Raw genomic sequence first — 20924 nt, 5'->3', positions numbered from 1 at the left:
TTTGAATAAGTAGAAATGGCCCCAGAGGGAATAGTTGGCCCCAGATGTCCCCCGGGGTCCCAGGGCAAGACTGGCCGTGGTGATTGAAGGGTCCTCAGGATCCACACTTGGGCCAGGTGAGATTCTCCAAGTGTTCCAGAATGAAAGGCAGATGATACCTCAGGGCTGCCTACTCGGCTGGAGGGAGGTGTCTGCCAGCACGGCAGGAGACCATCAGCACCGCACTTCTAGGAACCTTCCGTGCCCCTTGCCATTCTCAAGCCCATTGGTTTGCTCTGCCCCTAGATCCCAGCCTCAGCCTTCAGCTTGGTGACCAAGGACGGGCAGCCCGTGCGCTACGACATGGAGGTGCCAGACTCGGGCATCGACCTGCAGTGCACCCTGGCCCCTGATGGCAGCTTCGCCTGGAGCTGGAGGGTCAAGCACGGCCAGCTGGAGAACAGGCCCTAACCAGCCTTCCACCACTGGCTCCACTCGGCCAGAAGCGACCTTCCTTCTTGGTGCTCAATGCTGCCCCTGAGACACAGGCTCAGCCTGCCTGCTCCCAGGGGTCTGCCAGCCCGTGGCTCAGCGGTGGGACCAGGGGCTGGCAGCAGTAAGGTGGGGCTAGCAGAACACCTCCCAGGATCTCCCACCTGTGCCCTGCCTGAGCCCACATGAGGAGGAGGAGGAAGGCAGGAGGCCTCTTCCCATGGGGAACAAAGAGGGTCTTCTCTGCCTTGGTCCTGACAAGCTGGCCTGACCCATTCGGATCAGTGACCACTTGCTGGCAGTCAGGGGAGAGTGGCTTCCGGCCCAGGTCCCAGAGAGGTGGGCGAGCCCCTCCCTCGGCTTCCAGGAGGGTATGAGCATCTAATGACCTACCCCCAGGCCCAGTACAGGACGGGGGCAGCAGGTGTGCCTACCCTTGGGTTAATGGAGGGGGCCCTCTGGCCCCCTTGGCCGGCCTTGCCTGGCCATCAGCCCCCCTTCTATCTCTAGGTGCTTTTCAGACCAGGTCAGGGAGGGAGGAATGCCTGACACTGGGGGTCTCCCTGGGAGAAAACACCACACTTCTCAGGGAGCCGCAACCCAGGCCCTGAGCTGAGCTCAGCTTCAGCCAAGGACCAGAGAAGGCGTTCAAGTGACATGGTTCTCAGTCCCTAAGCACATGCCCCTTTGCTGCTGGCCACCAGTCTTCCCCAGAGCAGCAGGCCCTGAGCCCCAGCCGCAGGCCCAGCACCGCCCCTGCCCAGCTGGCACTCGGCTCCCTCATCTGTAGTAGTGAAGGGTGACATGAGACCTACCTGACGGGAACGGTCTGAGGACAGAGCACGATAGACTCCAGAGAAGGCAGCAGACGCAGGCGCTACTGTTACCCAGGCCACGGCTCTCAACATCCTCACATGAGCTTCCCGAGACACTCACTGATCCTGCTGCCCCTGGTCTCGGGGGCACTGCCAGCTGCACTTTGCACTCTGATGACCTCAAGCACTTTCATGGCTGCCCTCCAGGAGGGCAGGCCAGCGGTCCTGCATGAGCACAAGCAGGCCAGGAGATGGGGTGAAGGGACTCAGCTCTTGACCCTTCTCCATGCATGTGACCCCTCAAACCTCCTTCGGGTTTCTTTAAGGTGAGCACCCCCTACCATCACCCCAGCCCAGCCTCTTCTTTCCGGGGGAGCTGATCAGCACTCATGTAGCATTAATCAACTGTGAATTGTTGCGGGGTGAGGGGATGTCCCCTGAGATTCCATCTGGGGAGAAGCTCATCCCCACATTTTGCCATGGTGGCCTCTGCCCAGCTCTCCACATTGAGCCATGCTGCTCCCCAGGGAGAGACCCCCAGCCCCCCGTACGTGAAGAACTGCAGCCTTGGTCCTGCAGAGTTGAGACGTTAGAGAACTCCTCCTGAGCAATAAAGTTTGCAGTAATGATAAGTGTGTTTAGGCCACAGTTGTCTCCACTCACGCCTGCCTGTGTGCTGAACCTCACATCCTAACAGCAGCCTCCTTGTGCCTTCTTGGTGGGATCTTGTCAAGTCTTGCCCCGTAGGCAAGGACTGTTTTCAGCCCTTGAATGGGGCTGCTTTTCCCACCACTCCTCCCAGTTGGTGCTTCCAGTTCCGCCTCTGAGCTATCCATTCAGACCAGTTAGGCAAGATCCCCCACCTGGTGACAGCAGGGAAGTCCCTGGCAGAACGCTGCCAGGCTGAGGGGAGGAGGAGGAGGATGTCGAGGCCTCAGCACTGACCCAGCAGGGATAGGTGGGGGCAGACCACATGCCCAGAACAAAGACATGCCCCCCCTCCCCCCCACTCTTCTGTCCCTGAGGTCTGGCTTCCCAGGAACTGAACTGGGAGTGAGCCTGCGCTCCCAGCCCTTCCAGCCACCCAAGTGTCTGCAGGTGATCAGAGATGACTTTCCCAAAGTCGGTTCCCTGGTGGTGGGAGAGGACCTGTCTGAGGATGGGTGCCACCAGCACACAGGGTGCCTTATCTAATCTGGCTCTACACCCCAAAGCTGTGCCCCAGTGTGTGTGCACTGGACACATGTGCACAGCTTGGGGTAAAGGTGGCAGGTTCAGCAGGTTCTTGGAGGGTCCTGGGCGCACGGAAGGGGCAGCGGCCTTGTGCCAGTGTGCCCAGGGCAGGTGCGAAGTTCAGCCTAGCAGACCCCAGGCTTACAGGTCGCCGCCCTCCACTGCTCTGGGCCTGCTGCAGAGAGCAGAGCCGCCCCGTGTCTCCGGGAGAGGGGCTCCGGCTGCGGGGCGAGGTGGGGCAGCCCAATCCAGAAGATGCCCCCCAACCGCCAAGCCCACCCACGCGCCGGGATCGTGAGCGCTGTTCCCTGCCCGCGGGGTTCGTGGCAGGGATGTCACAGAGGCGGCGACATCACAGACGCCGGCGCCCCCGGCATCTCCACCGCCCTCCACAGCCCGCCACCAAAGAGCGCACTGGAGGCGGAGGGGCAGCAGCCACCAGCCCGCTCCCCGCCTTCCCGACGGAGCCTCGGTCAGCATGGGGGTGACAGGTGGGAGCGGGCGGGCGCGCGGCGAGGCGGGGCCGGGCGCGGAGGGAGGGCCGGGGCGGGAAAAGTGAAAGTGAGGGGCGGGGCGCCGGGGGCGGGGATCGGCCAGGGCCCCTGCCGGGCGCCTGAAAGGAAGGTCGACCCCAGCCAAAACCCTCGTGATCCCCGCGAGGATGAGGGGCGGTGCTACCCTGACCACCACACCCACCCAGCGTTGGCCCTGCGCGGTGCACAAGCGTGTGTGTACACACGTGCACACCGAGGGGTGGAGGCCGCAGACCCGGCGGGTTCTTGGAGGGCTTCAGGGTACCCAGAAAGAGCAGTGGCCCTGTGCCCAGAAACGACACATGAATTATCCCAAACTGCCGAGAACCACCCCCAAATCAAATCAAGTTGTTCCTGGTTGATGCTTGGAGCTTTTGCAGGGAAAAGCAATCTGCTTCAACAGATGTTTACTGAGCGCATCCGTTGTGCTTTGCACTCTTCTGTGTACCAACGAGCAAAGATGTTTGCCCCTCAGGGCCCTGGATCTCCCAGGTTTCTAATAATGGGGGCTCAGATCCCTCCCACCCCCGAAATGGAGGCTTTCTTCTCAGGACCTTGTCTCCCAGGAGGACATGGGCCAGCCTTCAAAACGTGCCAAGAACCAACTACCAGAGAGCAGCTTCCCCCCCCCCCGCCCCCACCCCGTCCCAAATGCCTAAGGCAAACAAATTGATGCAGACAACTTAAATCACTCCTGCAACATTTATTGCACCCCCTTCAGGACTTACTCTTTTTTTTCTTTTTCTTTTTTCTTTTTTTTTTTCTCTCAGCAGAGAACAGTATTTTATTTTATAAATTTACTTATACATTTATTTATTTATTTATTTATGGCTACGTTGGATCTTCATTGCTGTGCGTGGGCTTTCAGTGAGCAGGAGCTACTCTTCTTTGGGGCGCGCGGGCTTCTCATTGCAGTGGCTTCTCTTTGTTCTGGAGCGTGGGCTCTAGATGCATGGGCTTCAGTAGTTGTGACACGCATGCTCAGTAGTTGTGGCTCCCGGGCTCAGTTGCTCCACGGCATGTGGTATCTTCCCAGACCAGGGCTCAAACCCGTGTCCCCTGCACTGGCAGGCAGATTCTCAACCACTGCACCACCAGGGAAGTCCTATTTTATTTTTTAATTGTATAGTTGATTTACAATGTCATATTAGTTTCAGGTGTACAGCACAGTAGTTGTTATATATATATATTTTTCAGATCCTTTTCCCTTATAGGCTATTACAAAATGTTGAGTATACTTCCCTGTGCTATACAGTGAGTCCTTGTTGGTTATCTATTTTAATATATAGTAGTGTGTATATGTTATCCCTACCCCCCTGCCCCCGCTTTCCCTTTGGTAACCATAAGTTTGTTTTCCGTGCCTGTGAGTCTCTTTCTATTTTGTAAATAAGTTCGTTTGTATCTTTTCTTTTTTTTAGATTCTACATATAAGTGATATCATATGATATTTGTCTTTCTTTGTCTCTCTCACTTCACTTAGTATGATAATCTCTAGGTCCATCCATGTTGCTGCAAATGGCATTATTTCAGCCTTTTTAATGGCTGAGTAATATTCCATTATGTATATATATACCACTTCTTCTTTATCCATTCATCTGTCCATGGATATTTAGGTTGCTTCAATGCCTTGGCTATTGTAAATAGTGCTGCAATGAACATTGGGGTGCATGTATCTTTTTGAATTAGAGTTTTCTCCAGATATATGCCCAGGAGTGGGATTGCAGGATCATATGGTAACTCTATTTTTAGTTTTTTAAGGAACCTCCATACTGTTCTCCATAGTGGTTGTACCAATTTACATTCCCACCAACAGTATAGGAGGGTTTCTTTTTCTCCACACCCTCGCTAGCATTTATTATTTGTAAGGGCTTAGTCTTGTGCTAGGCCGAGTCTGATGAGTTAACTAAAAATTAAAATGTAGGTTGGACAGCTAGGTTTATCACTGAGATGACGACAATGGAGATTTGAGCTGTCAGGCATGAGTAGGATTTTGTCAGGAGAGAGACTTTCTGCATATCAGAAATAGCATGTGCAAAGGCACTGGGGCACAAAAGACCCTACCATGCTCCAGGGTGTCTTGGGCTTGGGGCAAGGCAAGGAACTGGATACCAGGAGATGAAAAAAGAAGGCAGAGGTCAGACCATGCAGGATCTTTGAGGCCACCCTAGAGTCTGGACATGAGCAGAGGCAGGGGTGATGCAGCAGGCTCACTCTGCAGTCATTGAGATGCCCAGGTTGGAGTGGGGATGGGGGTGGGGGGACATGGTTCAGTGGTCCATCTAGAGGCCTAAAGAAATTTCAGACAGCACAATGGTTAGCACCACAGGGTTTGGAGCCAGTTCGATTTGTGTTCAAGTCATGGTACTGCTCTTAAGAGCTGTGTGACTTGTGCAAGCTTCCTCATCTGTAAGAGGAGAGTCGTGGCCACCTGTGCATAGAGTGGCTCTGAGGATTAAATGTGTGCAAAGCACTCAGAACTGAGTTTTGAGGGGTAGTGAGTCCTGGGTTTGTGTTGACTTTGGTGTCGGAAGAGAAGGTCAGCAACAGCGGTGGTGGGAAGGTCAGAAGCTGGGGAAGTGAGAAGGTCACAAATGACCCAGGTCTCTAATTGGGGTGATAGGATGAAGGATGAATCAGGCAGAGAAGATTATCGAGAGATGAGAGATTGGAAAGGAAGACAGGTCAGACATGCAGAACCGTGTTGGCCAGGCTAGAGTCTGGACACCAGGGTGTGAGGTTGAGGTCAGAAATGGGGGATAAACCACAGGGTTTGGCAGGGTGAGAGGGATAAGGAAACCATTTTTTTGCACAGACTTTTGTTGAGCATCCACGTTATGTCTGACTCTCTGTGTGGAGGATCAGAGATTCAAAGTGAGCAACCCACGCACCCGACCCACCTCTAATTGAGGGTCAGCAAGAAGCTGTGTGCTTAGATAGAAGTCCACAGGGGTGGGGTGGGGGCAATTGGACGAGGAGTCCCTAGCTCAGCACCTCGAGGTAGAGTCTGGAAGGTCTTCAGGAAGAGGTGAATCCTGAGCAACGTCACAATAGGAAACAGGGGAATTCCAGGCTTTGACAAGGAATCCGTAGTGTTTTGGACAAGGTGAAGTTGAGGCCCCCTGAGGGAGAAATGTGTAATCAGTGATTGCAGTTTGAGTCTAGAACTCAGGAGAAGTGAGAGTAAGAAATAGAGATTGGAGGGTCTCCTGCGGTCACAGCCACAGGCTTGAAAGCTCCAAGGGGGCAGAGACTGTGTATGTTCATCACTATCTCCTCCTCCCCTAGCACAGTGCCTGGCCAGTAGCTGGGGCTCAACATTTTCTTTTAACTTTATCAGAGAAATATATGCATGTGGTTAAATAGTACTGAAGAGCTTATTCAGTGATGAGAAACAAGAATCCCCTATACCACACACCCCCAGCCTCACTCCTCAGAGCAACCACTCTTGTTTCATGTGAACAGTTTTTCTGCCTAGTTCCCTTCTTATCTCTCTACAAGCTCACAGGCTTTTTCTTGGTTTATCAGCTCTAGACATTACCACTTTCTTGCTCTAATGGCACCACCCTCCCCCATCCTCCCAACTTCAATTGTTTTTAGATATGCTGATAACCTTTGTAAATTTAATATACTTATATCTTTATTTTTTTTATCAACTTTAGAGAATATCTTTTGACACCACACATAGTAAGATGAAGTTTTTAGTGACCCTACCTTTCCCTTCAGCTTTCCTCCCTGCCTTACACCTCCCAAAGCCTCTAACCTGTATTTTTTTTTTAATATCAAGGTTGGTAACATTCATATTGTCCCATAACCATAATTATGTTTTCCAGATTTTGTTTATATATTGATTCTAAAAGTTGAAAGTTAATAAACAGGATTTACCTTATTGTGACTACATAACAACTGTTCACTGCAGGACCAGAAAAGGTAACACAACTACCTTTTCTTTCTCATGCAGCTTTTTGTTTTTCCTGGAGTTTTTAGTGGCCTTTTCCTTGTACTCTTTGCTTTTATTATAGTCTTTGTTTTCTTCAACCTCTACATCTAGCCAACTACCTTGTCAGGTCTTCTTTATTTCAGAGACCTACTGCCCAGGATCCTCTATTCTCCTGCACCAATGTGTACTGGTTGTAGGCCTCTATACAGTTAACATCTGGGACTTAGCTTCTTTCCGGGGATGGACACACTATTTCATTTCTGACTCTCTTGTTTTACACCTTTATTTTGCTTTAGCACAGCCTCAAATAACTTCCCCCCCAAAAAAAAAAGAGGAGGTATATTTTCTGAGTTTTCCATGACTGAAATGATAGTTGGGCTGGATATAAAATTCTAGGTTAAAAACCATTTTCCTCAGAAATTTTAAAGACAACCTTTGTTGCTAACTCTGCTGCCAATATGATTCTCCTCCCCTTGTAGGTGACTTGTTTTTCCACTTAGAAACAATTAGGAATCCTTTGTTCTTGGTGCAATGAACTTTTACAGCAAAGATCTTTTGACATCTGTAGTGCTGGGCATTCAGTGAACCCTTTTAAGCCAATGACATCCTTCAGCTCAGGGAAATATTGATTTCTCTTTTCTTCTCCATGTTCTCCATTCTTTCTGAATCCCCTTTCTATAACCCAGAATTAGATTTCCTTTTAACTTTATTTTATTTATTTATTTTTGGCTGCATTGGGTCTTCATTGCTGCGCGTGGGCTTTCTCTAGGTGCGATGAGTGGGGGGCTGCTCTTCGTTGCGGTGTGCGGGCTTCTCATTGCAGTGGCTTCTCTTGTTGTGGAGAACAGGCTCTAGGCACGTGGGCTTCAGTAGTTGTGGCTCGCGGGCTCTAGAGCGCAGGCTCAGTAGTTGTGGCACACAGGCTTAGTTGCTCTGCGGCATGTGGGATCTTCCCGGACCAGGGCTCAAGCCCATGTCCCCTGCATTGGCAGGCAGATTCCTAACCACTGTGCCACCAGGGAAGCCCTAGATTTCCTTTTGATCCTTTTCTCTCACATTGTCTTGATATTTTGGTTCTACTTTCTAGAAATATTCTCTGTATTTTATTTTCCAATTCTATTTGCCAAAAAGCTCTTTCTTTTCTTAATTCTTTTAAAATAGTATCCTGTTCTTGTTTTCTGGATGCAATATATTGTTGAATATCTTCATTTCTGAATCTCTGAAGATGATTAGAGTTTTTAAGTTTCCTCAAGTTTCTCAAATTACCTCTGGTACTCTGGAGTGCTTTTTTCTCTTGGTCTGTCACTCCTATGTTAGCAGTTTTCTCAAATGCCTGGTGATGCTTGGTTGTTCATGTGTAATAGTGAAATCATAAAAAGCTGTTTGGGAACCTATGACTTCAGGAGCGTATTGCCTGGCAGATGTCACTTTAGGGTGACCAGACAGGAATCAGACATATCTCTGGCTGGTTCAAGAAGACCAACAAAATTGATAAATCTCCAGCCAAAATGAACAAGAAAAAAAGAAAGACAAAAATTACTAGCATGAGGAATGAAAGAGGTGACATCACTACAGATTCTGTAGATATGAAAAAGATAACAAGGGAATATTAGGAACAAATTGTGCCAATAAATTTGACAACTTAGGTGAAATGGATAAATTCCTTTAAAAAAAATTACACACTCCAAAAGCTGACTCAAGAAAAATAGATATTCTGGGGATGGATAGTGTTGGTTGCACAACAATGTGAATGTACTTAATGCCACTGAACTGTATACTTAAAAATAGTTTTAAAAGGGCAATTTATGTTATATATATTTTACCACAGTAAAAAAGAAGAAATAGATAGGCTAAATAGCCCTGTATCTATTTTTGAAAGTTGAATTTGTAATTAAAAATCTTCACACAAGGAAAGTCCAGGCCCAGGTCCACAAGCTTCATTTGTGATTTCTACCAAACATAAGAAGAAATAATATCAATTTTACACAAACTGTTTCAGAAAATTGAAGAGGGGTTACTTCTCAACTCATTCTATGAGGCCAGCATATCAAAACCTAACAAAGACATAATAAGAAAAGAAAATTACACACCAATATACCTCGTGAACATGTATGTGAAAATCCTTTTTGAAAGTTAGCAAATCAAATTCAGCGATGTATAAAAAGATAGTACATCATGATCAAATGAGATTTATCCCAGGAATGCAAGATTGAGTTAACATCTAAAAAAATCAATTTAGGGCTTCCCTGGTGGTGCAGTGGTTAAGAATCCGCCTGCCAATGCAGGGGACATGGGTTCAAGCCCTGGTCCGGGAAGACCCCACATGCCACGGAACAACTAAGCCCATGCGCCACAACTACTGAGCCCATGTGCCACAACTACTGAAGCCCACAAGCCTAGAGCCTGTGCTCCGCAACAAGAGAAGCCACTGCAATGAGAAGCCCACGCACCACAACAAAGAGTAGCCCCCACTCACCACAACTAGAGAAAGCCCGCGTGCAGCAATGAAGACCCAACGCAGCCATAAATAAATAAAAAAATAAATTTTTTTAAAAAATCAATTTATTTCACCATAAACAAATTATAAAAGAATTATTAACAGAATAATATGTAACATATGTTAACATAATATATGCTATATATAACTTACATAATATATTAACAGAATATAAAAGAAAAACCATATGATAATCTCAATAAATTCAGAAAAAGCATCAGATAAAATCCAACATCCCTTCCTATTTAAAAATTAAGTAAACTAGGAATAGAAGGGAACTTCCTCAACCTGACAAAGGGCATCTATGAGAAAAATTATAACATTATACCTCATGGTGAAATACTGAATGTTTTCCCCCTAAGCTCAGGAGCAAAGCAAGGATGTCCACTCTCAATTCTCTTCAACATTTTACTGGAGATTATTCTCAGTGCAATAAGGCAAGAAAAGAAAATTAGAGACATCCAAGGTGGGAACGAAGAAGTAAGACTGTGTTGAGTCACGAACATTATTGTTTACATAGAAAACCCTATGGAGGGCTTCCCTGGTGGTACAGTGGTTAAGAATCCGCCCGCCAATGCAGGGGACACGGGTTTGAGCCCTGGTCCAGGAAGATCCCACATGCCACAGAGCAACTAAGCCCGTGCGCCACAACTACTGAGCCTGTGCTCTAGAGCCCACGAGCCACAGCTACTGAGCCCGCATGTCACAACTACTGAAGCCCCACGCCTAGAGCCCGTGCTCCGCAACAAGAGAAGCCCGCACACCGCAATGAAGAGTAGCCCCCGCTCACCACAACTAGAGAAATGCCGGGCGCAGCAACGAGGACACAACACAGCCAAAAATAAATAAATAAAATAAATAAAAATTAAAAAAAAAAAAAAAGAAAACCCTATGGAATCTAAAAAAAGTTACTAGAACTAATAAGATTTTAGGATGGTTACAGGATACAAGATCAATACATTTCTATATAATAGCAACCCACAATTGGAAATTGAAATGATTTCATGCACTACAGAATGTCACTTGAATCCCTAATAGAACATCCCCAAGTTGGGTACAGAGGCCCCAAGTTGGGTACAGAGGCCCCAAGTTGAATCAACCTCAGACTTTTGCTTCCATCCCCCAGTGCTGCAATGAGGTTTACACCATAATAATTTCTCCCCTTCTATCCATATTCAGTTGCTGTTTATGGAAGGGTTAAGGCTGCAGGTGTTGATTAAATTTCCCAGGGAAACTTTGTAAAGCAAGCAAAAGAAGGCTCTGAGGTCAGAAGCCTGAGGAATAGCAGCACTTGGGGCAGATAGAATTGCAGAGGAAGAGAGACGTGGGGAGAAAGCCAAGGGATGGTCGAAGGAAGCATGGTGGCCAAGGAGGTGATGGGTTCTGAAGAGACCACTGAGCCCACCACTGTGAGCCTGTCCCTGGTGTACTCTTAGCCCAGCACTCTGGATCCCAGGCCCAGGCTGAACATGGAGGAAGCCAAATCCCAGGAACAGCACCAGCCATGCAAGGACACTCTCCAGCACACTCTAATCCTTCTGGTCTAACCCTGGGAGCAATTCTTCTCAGCCAGAGCCAAGGCTGTCACTTCCTGCCACACTCCAGGCTCGTAGGGACCCAGCTTGCCCATTGCCATGATGACCCCACCATCAACTTCTATCCAGTACGCTGGGGAGCAGAGAACAGGACAGCCTGGTGGCCCCTATCCCCAAAAGATGAAAAAGAAGCTTCTGCAATAAAAGATACAAGCTTCCAGGAAGGGGACTGGGGCTCCCTCCCCAAGGGAGTCAGTCTCTCCTGCAGAGGATGATTGGAGCTCATAAATAACCAGATGGGTGTCAGCATCACCTCAAACCAAGCACCTGGGGTGAGAACTCTGGCCCAGAGTTGGAGATAAATGACCCAAGGGTGTGATGGTGTGAGAAGCCAGGGGAAGAGAGGACAGATTTCAGGGCAGGAGAGGCCAGGGTTAGAGTGAGTGGCAAATCTGAAGCCTGGCCAGAGAGAGTGGAGAAAGGGGGCAGAGGGGGCAGGAATGGAGAAAGGTGAAGTTCATCTGGGGTGTGATGGGGAACCCCACACAGTTGTAGGCTCCAGGGTAGGACGGCATGTGGGACAGGGGAGTAAAGAGTTTCTTGAGTGAAATCTGCATTCAGGTCCTGACTTCCTGAATGATCAGCTGAGGGACTTTGGGCAAATGAACGTCTTCTCATTTTTTGTGTTGAATCAATGAGCTAAAGCATATAAAGTGCGCCACACAATACCTGGGCTAGAAGCCCTCAATGAACGGAAGTGACCACTGTTAGTATTCGCCCTAATGGAGGACAGTGATGGATCACGGAAGGTGGAGGGAGCAGACGTGGAGGATAGGGCTGGTGACCCTGGCAAGGGAGGGAGAGGAGATGAGGGGCAGGATGGGCGAGGGGATGGCACATGGGCTTAGGTGAGGGACAGGGAGGGAGGGGGTGGCTGGAGCAGAGCCACCAGCCCGGGCTCCAGAACCCCTCAGGGACTGTCCCCGCCCTCACCTCCTTCTCCCTGCCAGGTGCCAATGGATTTCCCTGCTGTGACAAGGAGTCGGTGGACATTGTCGATACACAGTGAGAACTAGTCCCCCCCATCATCGTAGGACCTCTCCCCAACCCTCCAAGATCACCAACCCTCACTGGCTGCCATGGCTGTGAAGTTTTCATGTGTACTCACCCAGGATCTCCCTCTATCTTGCCCGTTTCCAAAATCTCCCCAAGGGCAGTATCCAGGCCAAAAGGCAGCAGGGGCTGGGCGTACTATCCTCCTCTGCTTCTGCCCCCAGCCCCTGACGTTGGAGGAGGACTGAGGGGTGGTGGGGCACACCCAAGACATGGATGGGACCTGACCCCTTAGAGCTGCATTTCTCTGAGGACAGAGCTGTCCAAGGGAAGGGTGGGCAGTTGCCTAAAGACGGAGAGGGGTCACAGTGGCTGAGCGCTGAGGGCAACGGCCAAGATGACAGCAAAATACCAACAAGAACCAAGGGCACCCTCCACATACACCCCTGCATTTCAGATCTGCCAAGCTGAGAGCGGGCAGGTCCCGGAGAGGGCGTTGCTCTGGGCTTTTCCCTCTGTGGGGAGCCGCTTTCAAGGGCGCTGGCTCACTGGAATGCTGGATTAAAATGAAGATTCCTGGGCCTCACCTCCAACCAACTGTATCCCTCTTTGCGGGTGGCGGGGGGCAACTTGGCCAGCTCTCTAGGCGCTTCCTGAACTCACTGAAGTTTGAGAATGAGTCTGGAATTCTTGGTGGGAGTGGGCACAGACAGGGGAGTGAGCTGAGGGCATCTTGCCAGCTCGTGTACAAGGCAGGGGGCCTTAAGGGCTCCAGACACCGTCCCCTGAAGCCACCCCGTGGAGCCCTGTCACCCACTCTGTCTCCTTCTGTCTTAGGGGTGGCATAAACCAAAACCAGTTCCAACCAATACAAGAGGAAGATGACATGGAGGTAATAATGGGCAGCATCACCTCTTATGGGGAGGTGGGAGTCCAGGGGCAGGGCTCTTTAGGGCCCGTCTTCTCTAAAGCCCGACCAGCCCCTACCCTGGACAATTCTGGGACCCTAGCACCAGGCCAGTGTCGGCACGAGCGCGCACACCCGCCCTCACCAGCTGCCCACACCGCCTCCCTGCCCTAGGCAGGTCACTTGGAAGAGGCAAGTGTGGGAAAGGAAGTGAGAAGAAGCACGAGGGGGGCAGGGCAGGGAATGGGTGACGGGGAGGACTTTGGGGGGCAGGCGCCTCCTCAGCTTTCTGTTGAAACCTTTCAGCTGGAGAAAGAATTGCTAGAGCTGGAGCCCCCAGACAAAGAAGTCCTGCGCCTAGACCCAGAACTGGAGCCGGAACGGAAGCCCAAGCCTTTCCCGCAGCCAGAGATGCGCCCGCTTCTCATGCTCAAGCCCGAGGCCAAGCTGGACACAGAGCCCAAGCTGAAGGTGGTTAACTTGGAACCCTTCAGTGAAGACCCTGAGCCACAGGGGCATAAGACAGAGTCACTCCACCCCTACATGGAAGGGCTAACGCAGCAGGACATCAGCCGATGGAGTATGAGGTCAAACTCCAGCTACCTGAGTACCACAGAGGAGGACCCGGTGTCCACCGACCACCGCTCCCTCTGTGTGCAGACCTCCAAACACCTCTTCTGGGCAGACAAGTTCGTCCAGGCCTCAGAACACAGCCTGCAACAGGCTATCAGCATGCAGCCCATCAAGGAGAGCACAAAAGAGACCGCCTGCCACCCAGACCAGCCGTCGGCCCCCAAGGACACTGTGTGCTCCAAGAAGCAGAGCCAGGCCCCCAGTGCCCAGCCAGCTCTTCCAGACAAAGTCTCCCAGCAGCCGCCAAGCCCCCAGCCGTCCCCCTCCCCACAAACCATCAGCCTGGCAGAGCTGATCAACGTCACATCTTCCCTGGCCATGGCCTCCTCCAGCAGGATGGACTTGCCCAATTTGGGGCATGTGATCAAAGCCCCACTCCAGATGGCCATGACGCCTTCCACAGAGCCCACTGTGGATCACACTGCCCAGCCCACCGTGGAAGAGTCAGAGCAGGAAAACCTCACTAAGGATGTGCTAGAGAAGCCACCAGAGGAACCACTAGAAGCCAGGGAGCCGCAGGATGCTTCAAAGCAGGAAGACAAGCACTTCCCTCACCCTTACCTTGACTTCAGCAAGCCAGGGTTCAAGAGGGCCACCATTGAAGGGGAAGTGAAGTTTCTCCAGCCCCCAAACATGTCCCCTCAGCCGCAAGGAGCTGGGAAAGAGTAAGTGAGGCTGGCCCAAAGCTCCCCCAGGAGGGGGCTGTGTTATGATGTGCAGGTGGCCCCATTCCTCACACAGCCAGGTGGGGGTGGGGACAGTGGAATGAGGGACTGGCTGGGGGATGGGTGGGCTGTGATGTCTCAACCTCAGTGACCTCATAAAGGCTGCTGGAAACAAGGTTACGGTGGGCTGAGGCGCAGTGCCAAGGCCAGGGCTGGAGGCCTGGGAACCATGGAGGGTAAGCGCTCCAGGGCAGGGGCAAGGTCCTGGGTTCAAAGAGGGAACTAGAATGTCGTCCTAGCGTCAGGAGACTTCTCACCCAGAGTATAGACAGCCTCACCCTCACTGGAAATGCTCAGGCTAGTGTCTTCCCTACTGAGAACCCGATGGCCCCAGCCCTGGGCCCAGGACACCTCCATCAAGCCAGGAATGAGGAAACGGGGCTTCCCAGCACCCCGTGCTTCCTGGTGTTGAATGAACACAACAGAACACCAGCCGCCCATCAGCTTGGCAGGAAGAGGCCCTCTTAGCCCCAGGGCCTTCCTCGGAGAGGCCTCTGGGCTCACCCCTCTCTTTTGACCTTCCCACCAAAGCCCAAGTGACACTCTCTCTTTTGCATTGCAGTTCGGGAGGGAGTCCATTATTGCTGAAAATCCATTTTAAGCTGTCGTCCCCCACTTCCCCAGAGAAGACTAGACAACACCAGTAAAGCCTCCATTGCTGGCCCCCGGCTCAGACTTTTTGTGCAAATGCTCCTGGACCAGTGAACTCCTCTGGCTGCGGCATCCTGGTCTCGATTTTTTTAGGGATGCCACCCCCACTGTAGCTACCCCAGCAGCCCCTGCCCCCTGAGGGCTCTGCCAGCCCTGTTTTGTGCCTGCTCACTCCCCATGGCTGGTCCCACTTCCCCTGCACCTAGCCGGACCTCCCAGCCAGCAGCAGACTCATGACTAGGGCAGGCCTCAGTGGTGCCCTTTCTGGGGCTTCTGTTTCTTAGATGTAAAAGGGGGCATGTTGGGATCGCCTGAGGCGAGAGCCTGCTGGGGGTGGGGCTGGGCAGGTGAGAAGTCTTCTGGAAGGAGTTCTTCCTGCTTCTCTCCATGGGGAAGGCCTGGCATGGGAAAGGGGTGGTGTCCAGGGCTTGAAGGAGGGCAAGAATGAAGCTAAAGGATTGGTCCTCCAGGGGCCACCGCCTTGAGTCCGAGGTACCTCCAGCGTAGGGGAGAGCCCGTGTGTAATGATGCACTTCTGCATGCAACCCAGACACACACACACACACACACACACACACACCCCAGCAGCTGACCAGCATGTTACACATACAGATAGTCACATGACATAACCACATGCAGACCGAGGAAGTATGTTCCACACATGCCGTGCACACAGGCACACACAAACACAGTACCTGTGACCCAGACACATGCACACAAACGCACAAGCCTCCCCACGGCGGGGGAGGACAGGCAATGTGGAGAAGCTTCTGGAAGAGGAGATGGCAGCAAAGGAGGGAAGAGAACTTGGAGTGTGGGGATGGACATGGGCAGGAAGAGGGAAGTTGAGGAGGAAGAGAAGGGGAGGCAGCACCAAGGCTTGGGACCTGGTGAGCCTTGAGACCTACTCTGGGCCAAGGCTCCCCGTGCAGTGAAAGCTCCACCTTGCAGATCCTCAGAATCCTGCCCTGCCTTGAGACGGGGCTGAGGAGGCAGGTGCCCAGGGCCTGGGAGAATGGGATTAGGAAGGGGTGAGCAGTTAAGAATGGGCCAGGGCCAGAGAAGGGGGCAGGAGGCTGGAAAGAAGGATGAAGAAGAGACCCAGAGGTGAGTGTCTGGGGAGGAGCTGGGCCAGAATGGTCATCTGGATGTTGGGATGCCTCTTCCCAGAGTATTTTGTTAATGTGGTTTGTAGGTTTGCATCATTTGGAGGAAGGGCGTCTTCCCTCCCGGGGGTCCTGGGGTAAGGTGGGCCACAGCCCCAACTTGGCTAGATCCCACCCTCCCACGCCTTGACTTGGGGCCTCTGGGGCCTGCTTCTCCCCTGGGTCTCAGCCATCCTGTTAGCTTCCAAGTGGAGTCACAAATGTACATGCCTTAAGGGAGGCAGAAATGCAAAAGACGAAAACTGCAGGTTCCCCAGCAGAGAGGAGCAGGCCAGTGGTGAGGGAGAAGGGCACCCCTGCCAAAAGTTGTTAGGGTCCACCCCAAAGCCAGCCTGGGGACTGCGGACCTGGGACATTGGACCAGCCTCCGAGCCTGTGACTGCCTTTCAGGCAGCAGAGGATGGAAGACCAAGATATCACCATCGGCAAAGAGAACGTCCAGGTGACGAGGGCAGGGGGAAGGTCCGCCACTCCTCCAAACTACTGCCCCAGGAATCCCCCAGGGAGAGGACTTTGGGTGCAGGCTGGCGGGGGCGGGGCAGGTCCTGGGAGGGGAAGCTGTGCACCCACAGGTCTGGTCTCAGGTCCCCTGGAGTCTGAGCACTCAAGTGGGCTGGGCCCCTCGGTCCTGTCTTCTTCCCGCCTCCAAGGCCTCCACAGAAGCCTCAAAGACTGCTCGCACGAGACCCAGGAGAGGAGCAGGCCGGGAGGACGCAGGGGAGGAGGCCGCAGCAGCGCGTACCCTGCTGACCCAGACAGAAGCAGCAGCGGCCACAGCCACGGGCTGAGCAGCCCTCCCAGGGCGCGAGGGAGTTCAAGGGCCTTGCAGCCACCCGTATAGTACAGACAGGCCCAAGCGCTGGGTCTGAGAAGTGAGGGCAGGGACTGAGGCCAGGCCTGGGGTGCTGGGTTTGGGGAAAGGCCTGCCTGGCCCTGGCATCTCTCTGCAGCAGGTACAAAAGCCTTTCCAGCTTCCTTCCCGCGAGGCGGCTTTGCAGACAAGAACCTGCTACCCCTGACACCCGGGCAACTGGCAGGTGAGGGCCTCAGGGCTGGGAGCAGGGAGGAAAACTAGGGGGTGCTCTGAGCAGAATACAATGGAGTTGCCTGCCCAGAGGCTGGGGACACAGTGAGAAGCCAGTGATTGTGTTGTAACCTCTCCATGCCAGCCTAATTTGCTCATCTCTGCAATCCCAGGGCTTGTTGCTGTGTGTGTGTGTGTGTGTGTGTGTGTGTGTGTGTGTGAGTGAAGGGGAAGGAGGGATGGGATTGGTGGATAGCAAGGTATTTGGATGGTGGATGGACAGATGGTGGATGGATGAACAGGATGAAAGGAAGAAGGGAAACTGGGAGAAAGGATGGAAAAAAAGAATCTGAGGTCCCTGCCCCACTGGGGTTTGGAGCTGTGGGAGTAGGGATGGAAGGAATCATTTCCACATTTGGGGGCCCCAATGTCCCTGCAAAGATCATGCCCTGATACTGGTAGGGGCCCCTCGAAGCAGAATCATTCTATTCATCATCAATAATTTTCAGTGCCTACTACAAGCCAGGTGCCAGCAGGGCTCCTGGAGCCTCTGGGCATCGTAGCTCCAGAGCCAGACTGCCCGAGTCCAAAGCCCAGCATTGCCCCTACTGGTGGTGTGGCCTTGGACATGAGTTATTTTGTTGTTTGTTTTTGTTGTTGTTTGGGTTTTTTTTTCATAGGATCGCTAGAATGATTTAATATTTATAGATCCTTAGAATTGCAACAGATATACAGTAACATAGGGGTTAGCAAGCTACAAGTCTTGGACCAGGTCCAGCATTTGGCCTCTTTTTGTACTGCCTGTGAACTGAGAATGGTCATTACATTTTTTTTATGTTACATATATTTTATCTATTTTTTTAACATCTTTATTGGAGTATAATTGCTTTACAATGTTGTGTTCATTTCTGCTGTACAACAAAGTTAATCAGCTATATGTACACATAAAAAATATGGAACGGGGCTTCCCTGGTGGCACAGTGGTTGGGAATCTGCCTGCCAATGCAGGGGACACGGGTTCGTGCCCTGGTCTGGGAAGATCCCACATGCCGCGGAGCGACTAGGCCCGTGAGCCGCAGTTGCTGAGCCTGCGCGTCTGGAGCCTGTGCTCCACAACAAGTGAGGCCGCGACGGTGAGAGGCCCGCGCACCGCGATGAAGAGTGGCCCCCGCTTGCCGCAACTAGAGAAAGCCCTCGCACAGAAACGAAGATCCAACACAGCCATAAATAAATAAATGAATAAAATTTTAAAAAATATATATGGAACGCTTCATGAATTTGCGTGTCATCCTTGCACAGGGGCCATGCTAATCTTCTCTGTATCATTCCAATTTTAGTGTATGTGCTGCCGAAGCAAGCATGTTGTCGTTTTTAAAATATTTATTTATTTATTTGGCTGCACCGGGTCTTAGTCGCGGCACGCGGGATCTTCGTTGCCACGTGCGGGAATCTTCACTGCAGCATGCGGGATCTTTAGTTGCTGCACGCAGGATCTAGTTCCCTGACCAGGGATCGAACCTGGGCCCTGAGTTCAGTTTTTGGACATGAGAATTGAACGGACACTTAACAAGTGCCAAAACACAGCAGCCACTGTTCTCCATTAAGTTATAATGCACGGGGGGTTGGTGAACCCAAGTCCTCAGTCCCATCTGAGCTAGAGTGGGTGAATCTCAGGGTTCCTGTGCCTGTGGTTCACCTTGCACACCTGCTCCCCTCCCCACCCTCAGCGTTCCAGGATGTCTTCAAACTGTTCAGCTCCAGCCCGACAGGCACCATGGACATGCGCAGCAGAAAGCTGCCCAGTGCCATGTGGGTGTCCAGCTGAGCCCGCAGGAGATGTGTGAGGTTCTGCGGCAGGCAGACTTGGATGGTGGGTGACCCTGTCCCTGCCCTCCTCTCCTCTCCCACCTCTAGCCCTGAAGAACGCCTCCCTTGCCCACAAAATCCTGGGCCTGGTCCTATTCTAAAGTCCCCTCTTCCAGGAAGCCTGCCCTGAACAACACACCTATCCCGGAGCCCCTAAACATTCCTGCTGTGATAATCATCCTGACTTGGGGCTCCCAAGGGCAAGGGCTATTTCTCCCCCACTCAACCTGGGACAACGCTTGGCCAGAGGCAGGACTGGATGCTCTATGCCTCGAACTGCTGGCAAGCCCCTAACGCATATGCAGAGTAGGGCTTTGGCAGGGGGTAGGCACCTACAGTCCCCACTCCTTTCTCTCTTCCCAGGTGATGGAACCGTAAGCTTCAAAGACTTCCTGGGTGTCCTCACTGACAGCCACCGACTCGCTCAGTGCTTGGGTGAGGGGCAAGGCTGGTGGGGCAGGAGTGGATCTCGCCAGGGGGAGGCTCTTCCTTACCTGCCCCCATGTTTTCTGCCCCTAGGCAAGGTGAGGAACAGCCGGGTCTGTGGTCCCCAGGGCTTGCAAACCCTGTTCTTAGAGATGCTGTTCAAGTTGATGAGTCTGGGCTTTGTGCCCTTCAAGTCGGTACAGGAGGTGATGAGGTGGGCACAACTGGACCCAGCTTCAGGGCCCAAGATGGGGGGAGCAGACTCTGCCCCTGCAGGAGTCCCCAGATGTCCCTGCCCCAGAGACGGGAGCCCTGAATTCTGGGTCAGTTTCCTGGGCCCCAACTTGCCCCCCAGACCAAAGTGGCTTTCTGTCCTGCTTTGGTTTCCCCACCGGTGAGATGGAGAGGACTGGGGGAGGCGGTGTCTGAGGCGGCTACCCACTTTCCTCCTTCAAGCTACTACTACAAGAAGCAGCGGTCTCTGCGGCCGAACTCGAACTGGAAGGGCGGGTCCGGCGGCCACGGCCGCACCTCGCGCTCTCAGGCGGGCCTCGCGATCTTCTGCCAGGCCGCGCACCTTAGCGGCCTTTCCAGTGCCGAGTTGGCGTGCTCGCTGCACGGACTGCACAAAGCGGGTGCGCCCCGGGCTGGGCGGGGACCTGCGGGACTGGGGACTCTCTCTCAGGACCCGCTCTCAGAACTGGCCGTTCCTTTTCCTCCTACCGGCTTCCTCGCTCCAGGTGCGCGCAGCGCCTACTCCCAGATACCTAACCTGAACGGGCGGACGCAGTCAGAATTCCACACGCGGAACCGAACCCCGCGCCCAGACGTCCGACTTCCCAAGTCCTACCAGCCCAGCCAACCCAAGCGCCGGCCCAACCGTGGGCGGCTCAGCCAAGGTGAAAGTCTAAAGAGGCAGGGCCAGCGGGTGGGGCCGGGTCATGCAGATAAGGGGCGGGCCATGTGAGGGGTGGGGCGGGACCGAGAGCATAGGGGCGGGGCAGACGGACCGGGGGCGGGGCATACAGACGGGGAGGGGAGGGGCAGGCGAAGAGTGGAAGAAGAACTCCAAGAAATTGGGACCTGACTGGCGGAGATGCAATAAATCACTCAAGGGCGCGACTAAGGATACGGCGGGGCGTAAGAAAACGAGGCCGGGGACCCAGGTAGGAGGGGGGACTGACGGAAATGGGGCGGGGCCGGCAGAAAGGTGGACTGAGGTGGAGCTAACCCTGCGTCTCTAACCCGAGCAGCAGGCTTGATCGTCTGCACGCCCCCTCCGCGCTTCCGCAGGGTTCGTGGGCCAGACGCTAGGGTATACGCGCCCTTCGAAGCTGGCTCCCTCCCCACCAACTCTAGTGCAGAAGCAGCCCTTCTCCTTTCCAGTCTGTTTGCAGAGACCTGCTATGAAGAACTTGTACAAGTAAAGCGTTTGCTGAGCGAAAACAGGTT

At 52.7% G+C, this 20924-nt stretch overlaps 2 protein-coding genes, 1 non-coding gene and 1 pseudogene across 3 annotated transcripts in view; 3 read left to right on the top strand and 1 right to left on the bottom strand.

Moving 5' to 3' along the window:
- Positions 1-1918, top strand: part of MAP3K14 (mitogen-activated protein kinase kinase kinase 14) — a 42279-nt gene extending 40361 nt beyond the window's left edge. Inside the window, exon 16 of the mRNA XM_059907869.1 lies at positions 286-1918. Within this exon, the coding sequence (XP_059763852.1) occupies positions 286-450 (165 nt within the window). The 3' untranslated portion in view covers positions 451-1918. The remainder of the gene's footprint in view (positions 1-285) is intronic.
- SPATA32 (spermatogenesis associated 32) lies at positions 1766-14986 on the top strand. The gene is given in 8 exon segments (XM_059908474.1): positions 1766-1874; positions 2326-2449; positions 2701-2984; positions 2987-3010; positions 12032-12086; positions 12912-12966; positions 13288-14279; positions 14902-14986. Coding segments are annotated over 8 exon segments (1728 nt in total).
- A 1049-nt stretch (positions 14987-16035) lies between these two features.
- LOC132355918 (uncharacterized) lies at positions 16036-20899 on the top strand (annotated as a pseudogene).
- Positions 18435-18541, bottom strand: LOC132356307 (U6 spliceosomal RNA). The gene has a single exon (XR_009499824.1). It is a non-coding gene; the product is annotated as a U6 spliceosomal RNA (small nuclear RNA).
- Positions 20900-20924: the final 25 nt, after the last annotated feature.

This window comes from Balaenoptera ricei, chromosome 20 (genome assembly GCF_028023285.1).
Source record: "Balaenoptera ricei isolate mBalRic1 chromosome 20, mBalRic1.hap2, whole genome shotgun sequence".
NCBI lineage: Eukaryota > Metazoa > Chordata > Mammalia > Artiodactyla > Balaenopteridae > Balaenoptera > Balaenoptera ricei.
Note: the sequence above shows the minus strand (reverse complement) of the source record. Positions and strands in the feature narration are given on the sequence as shown.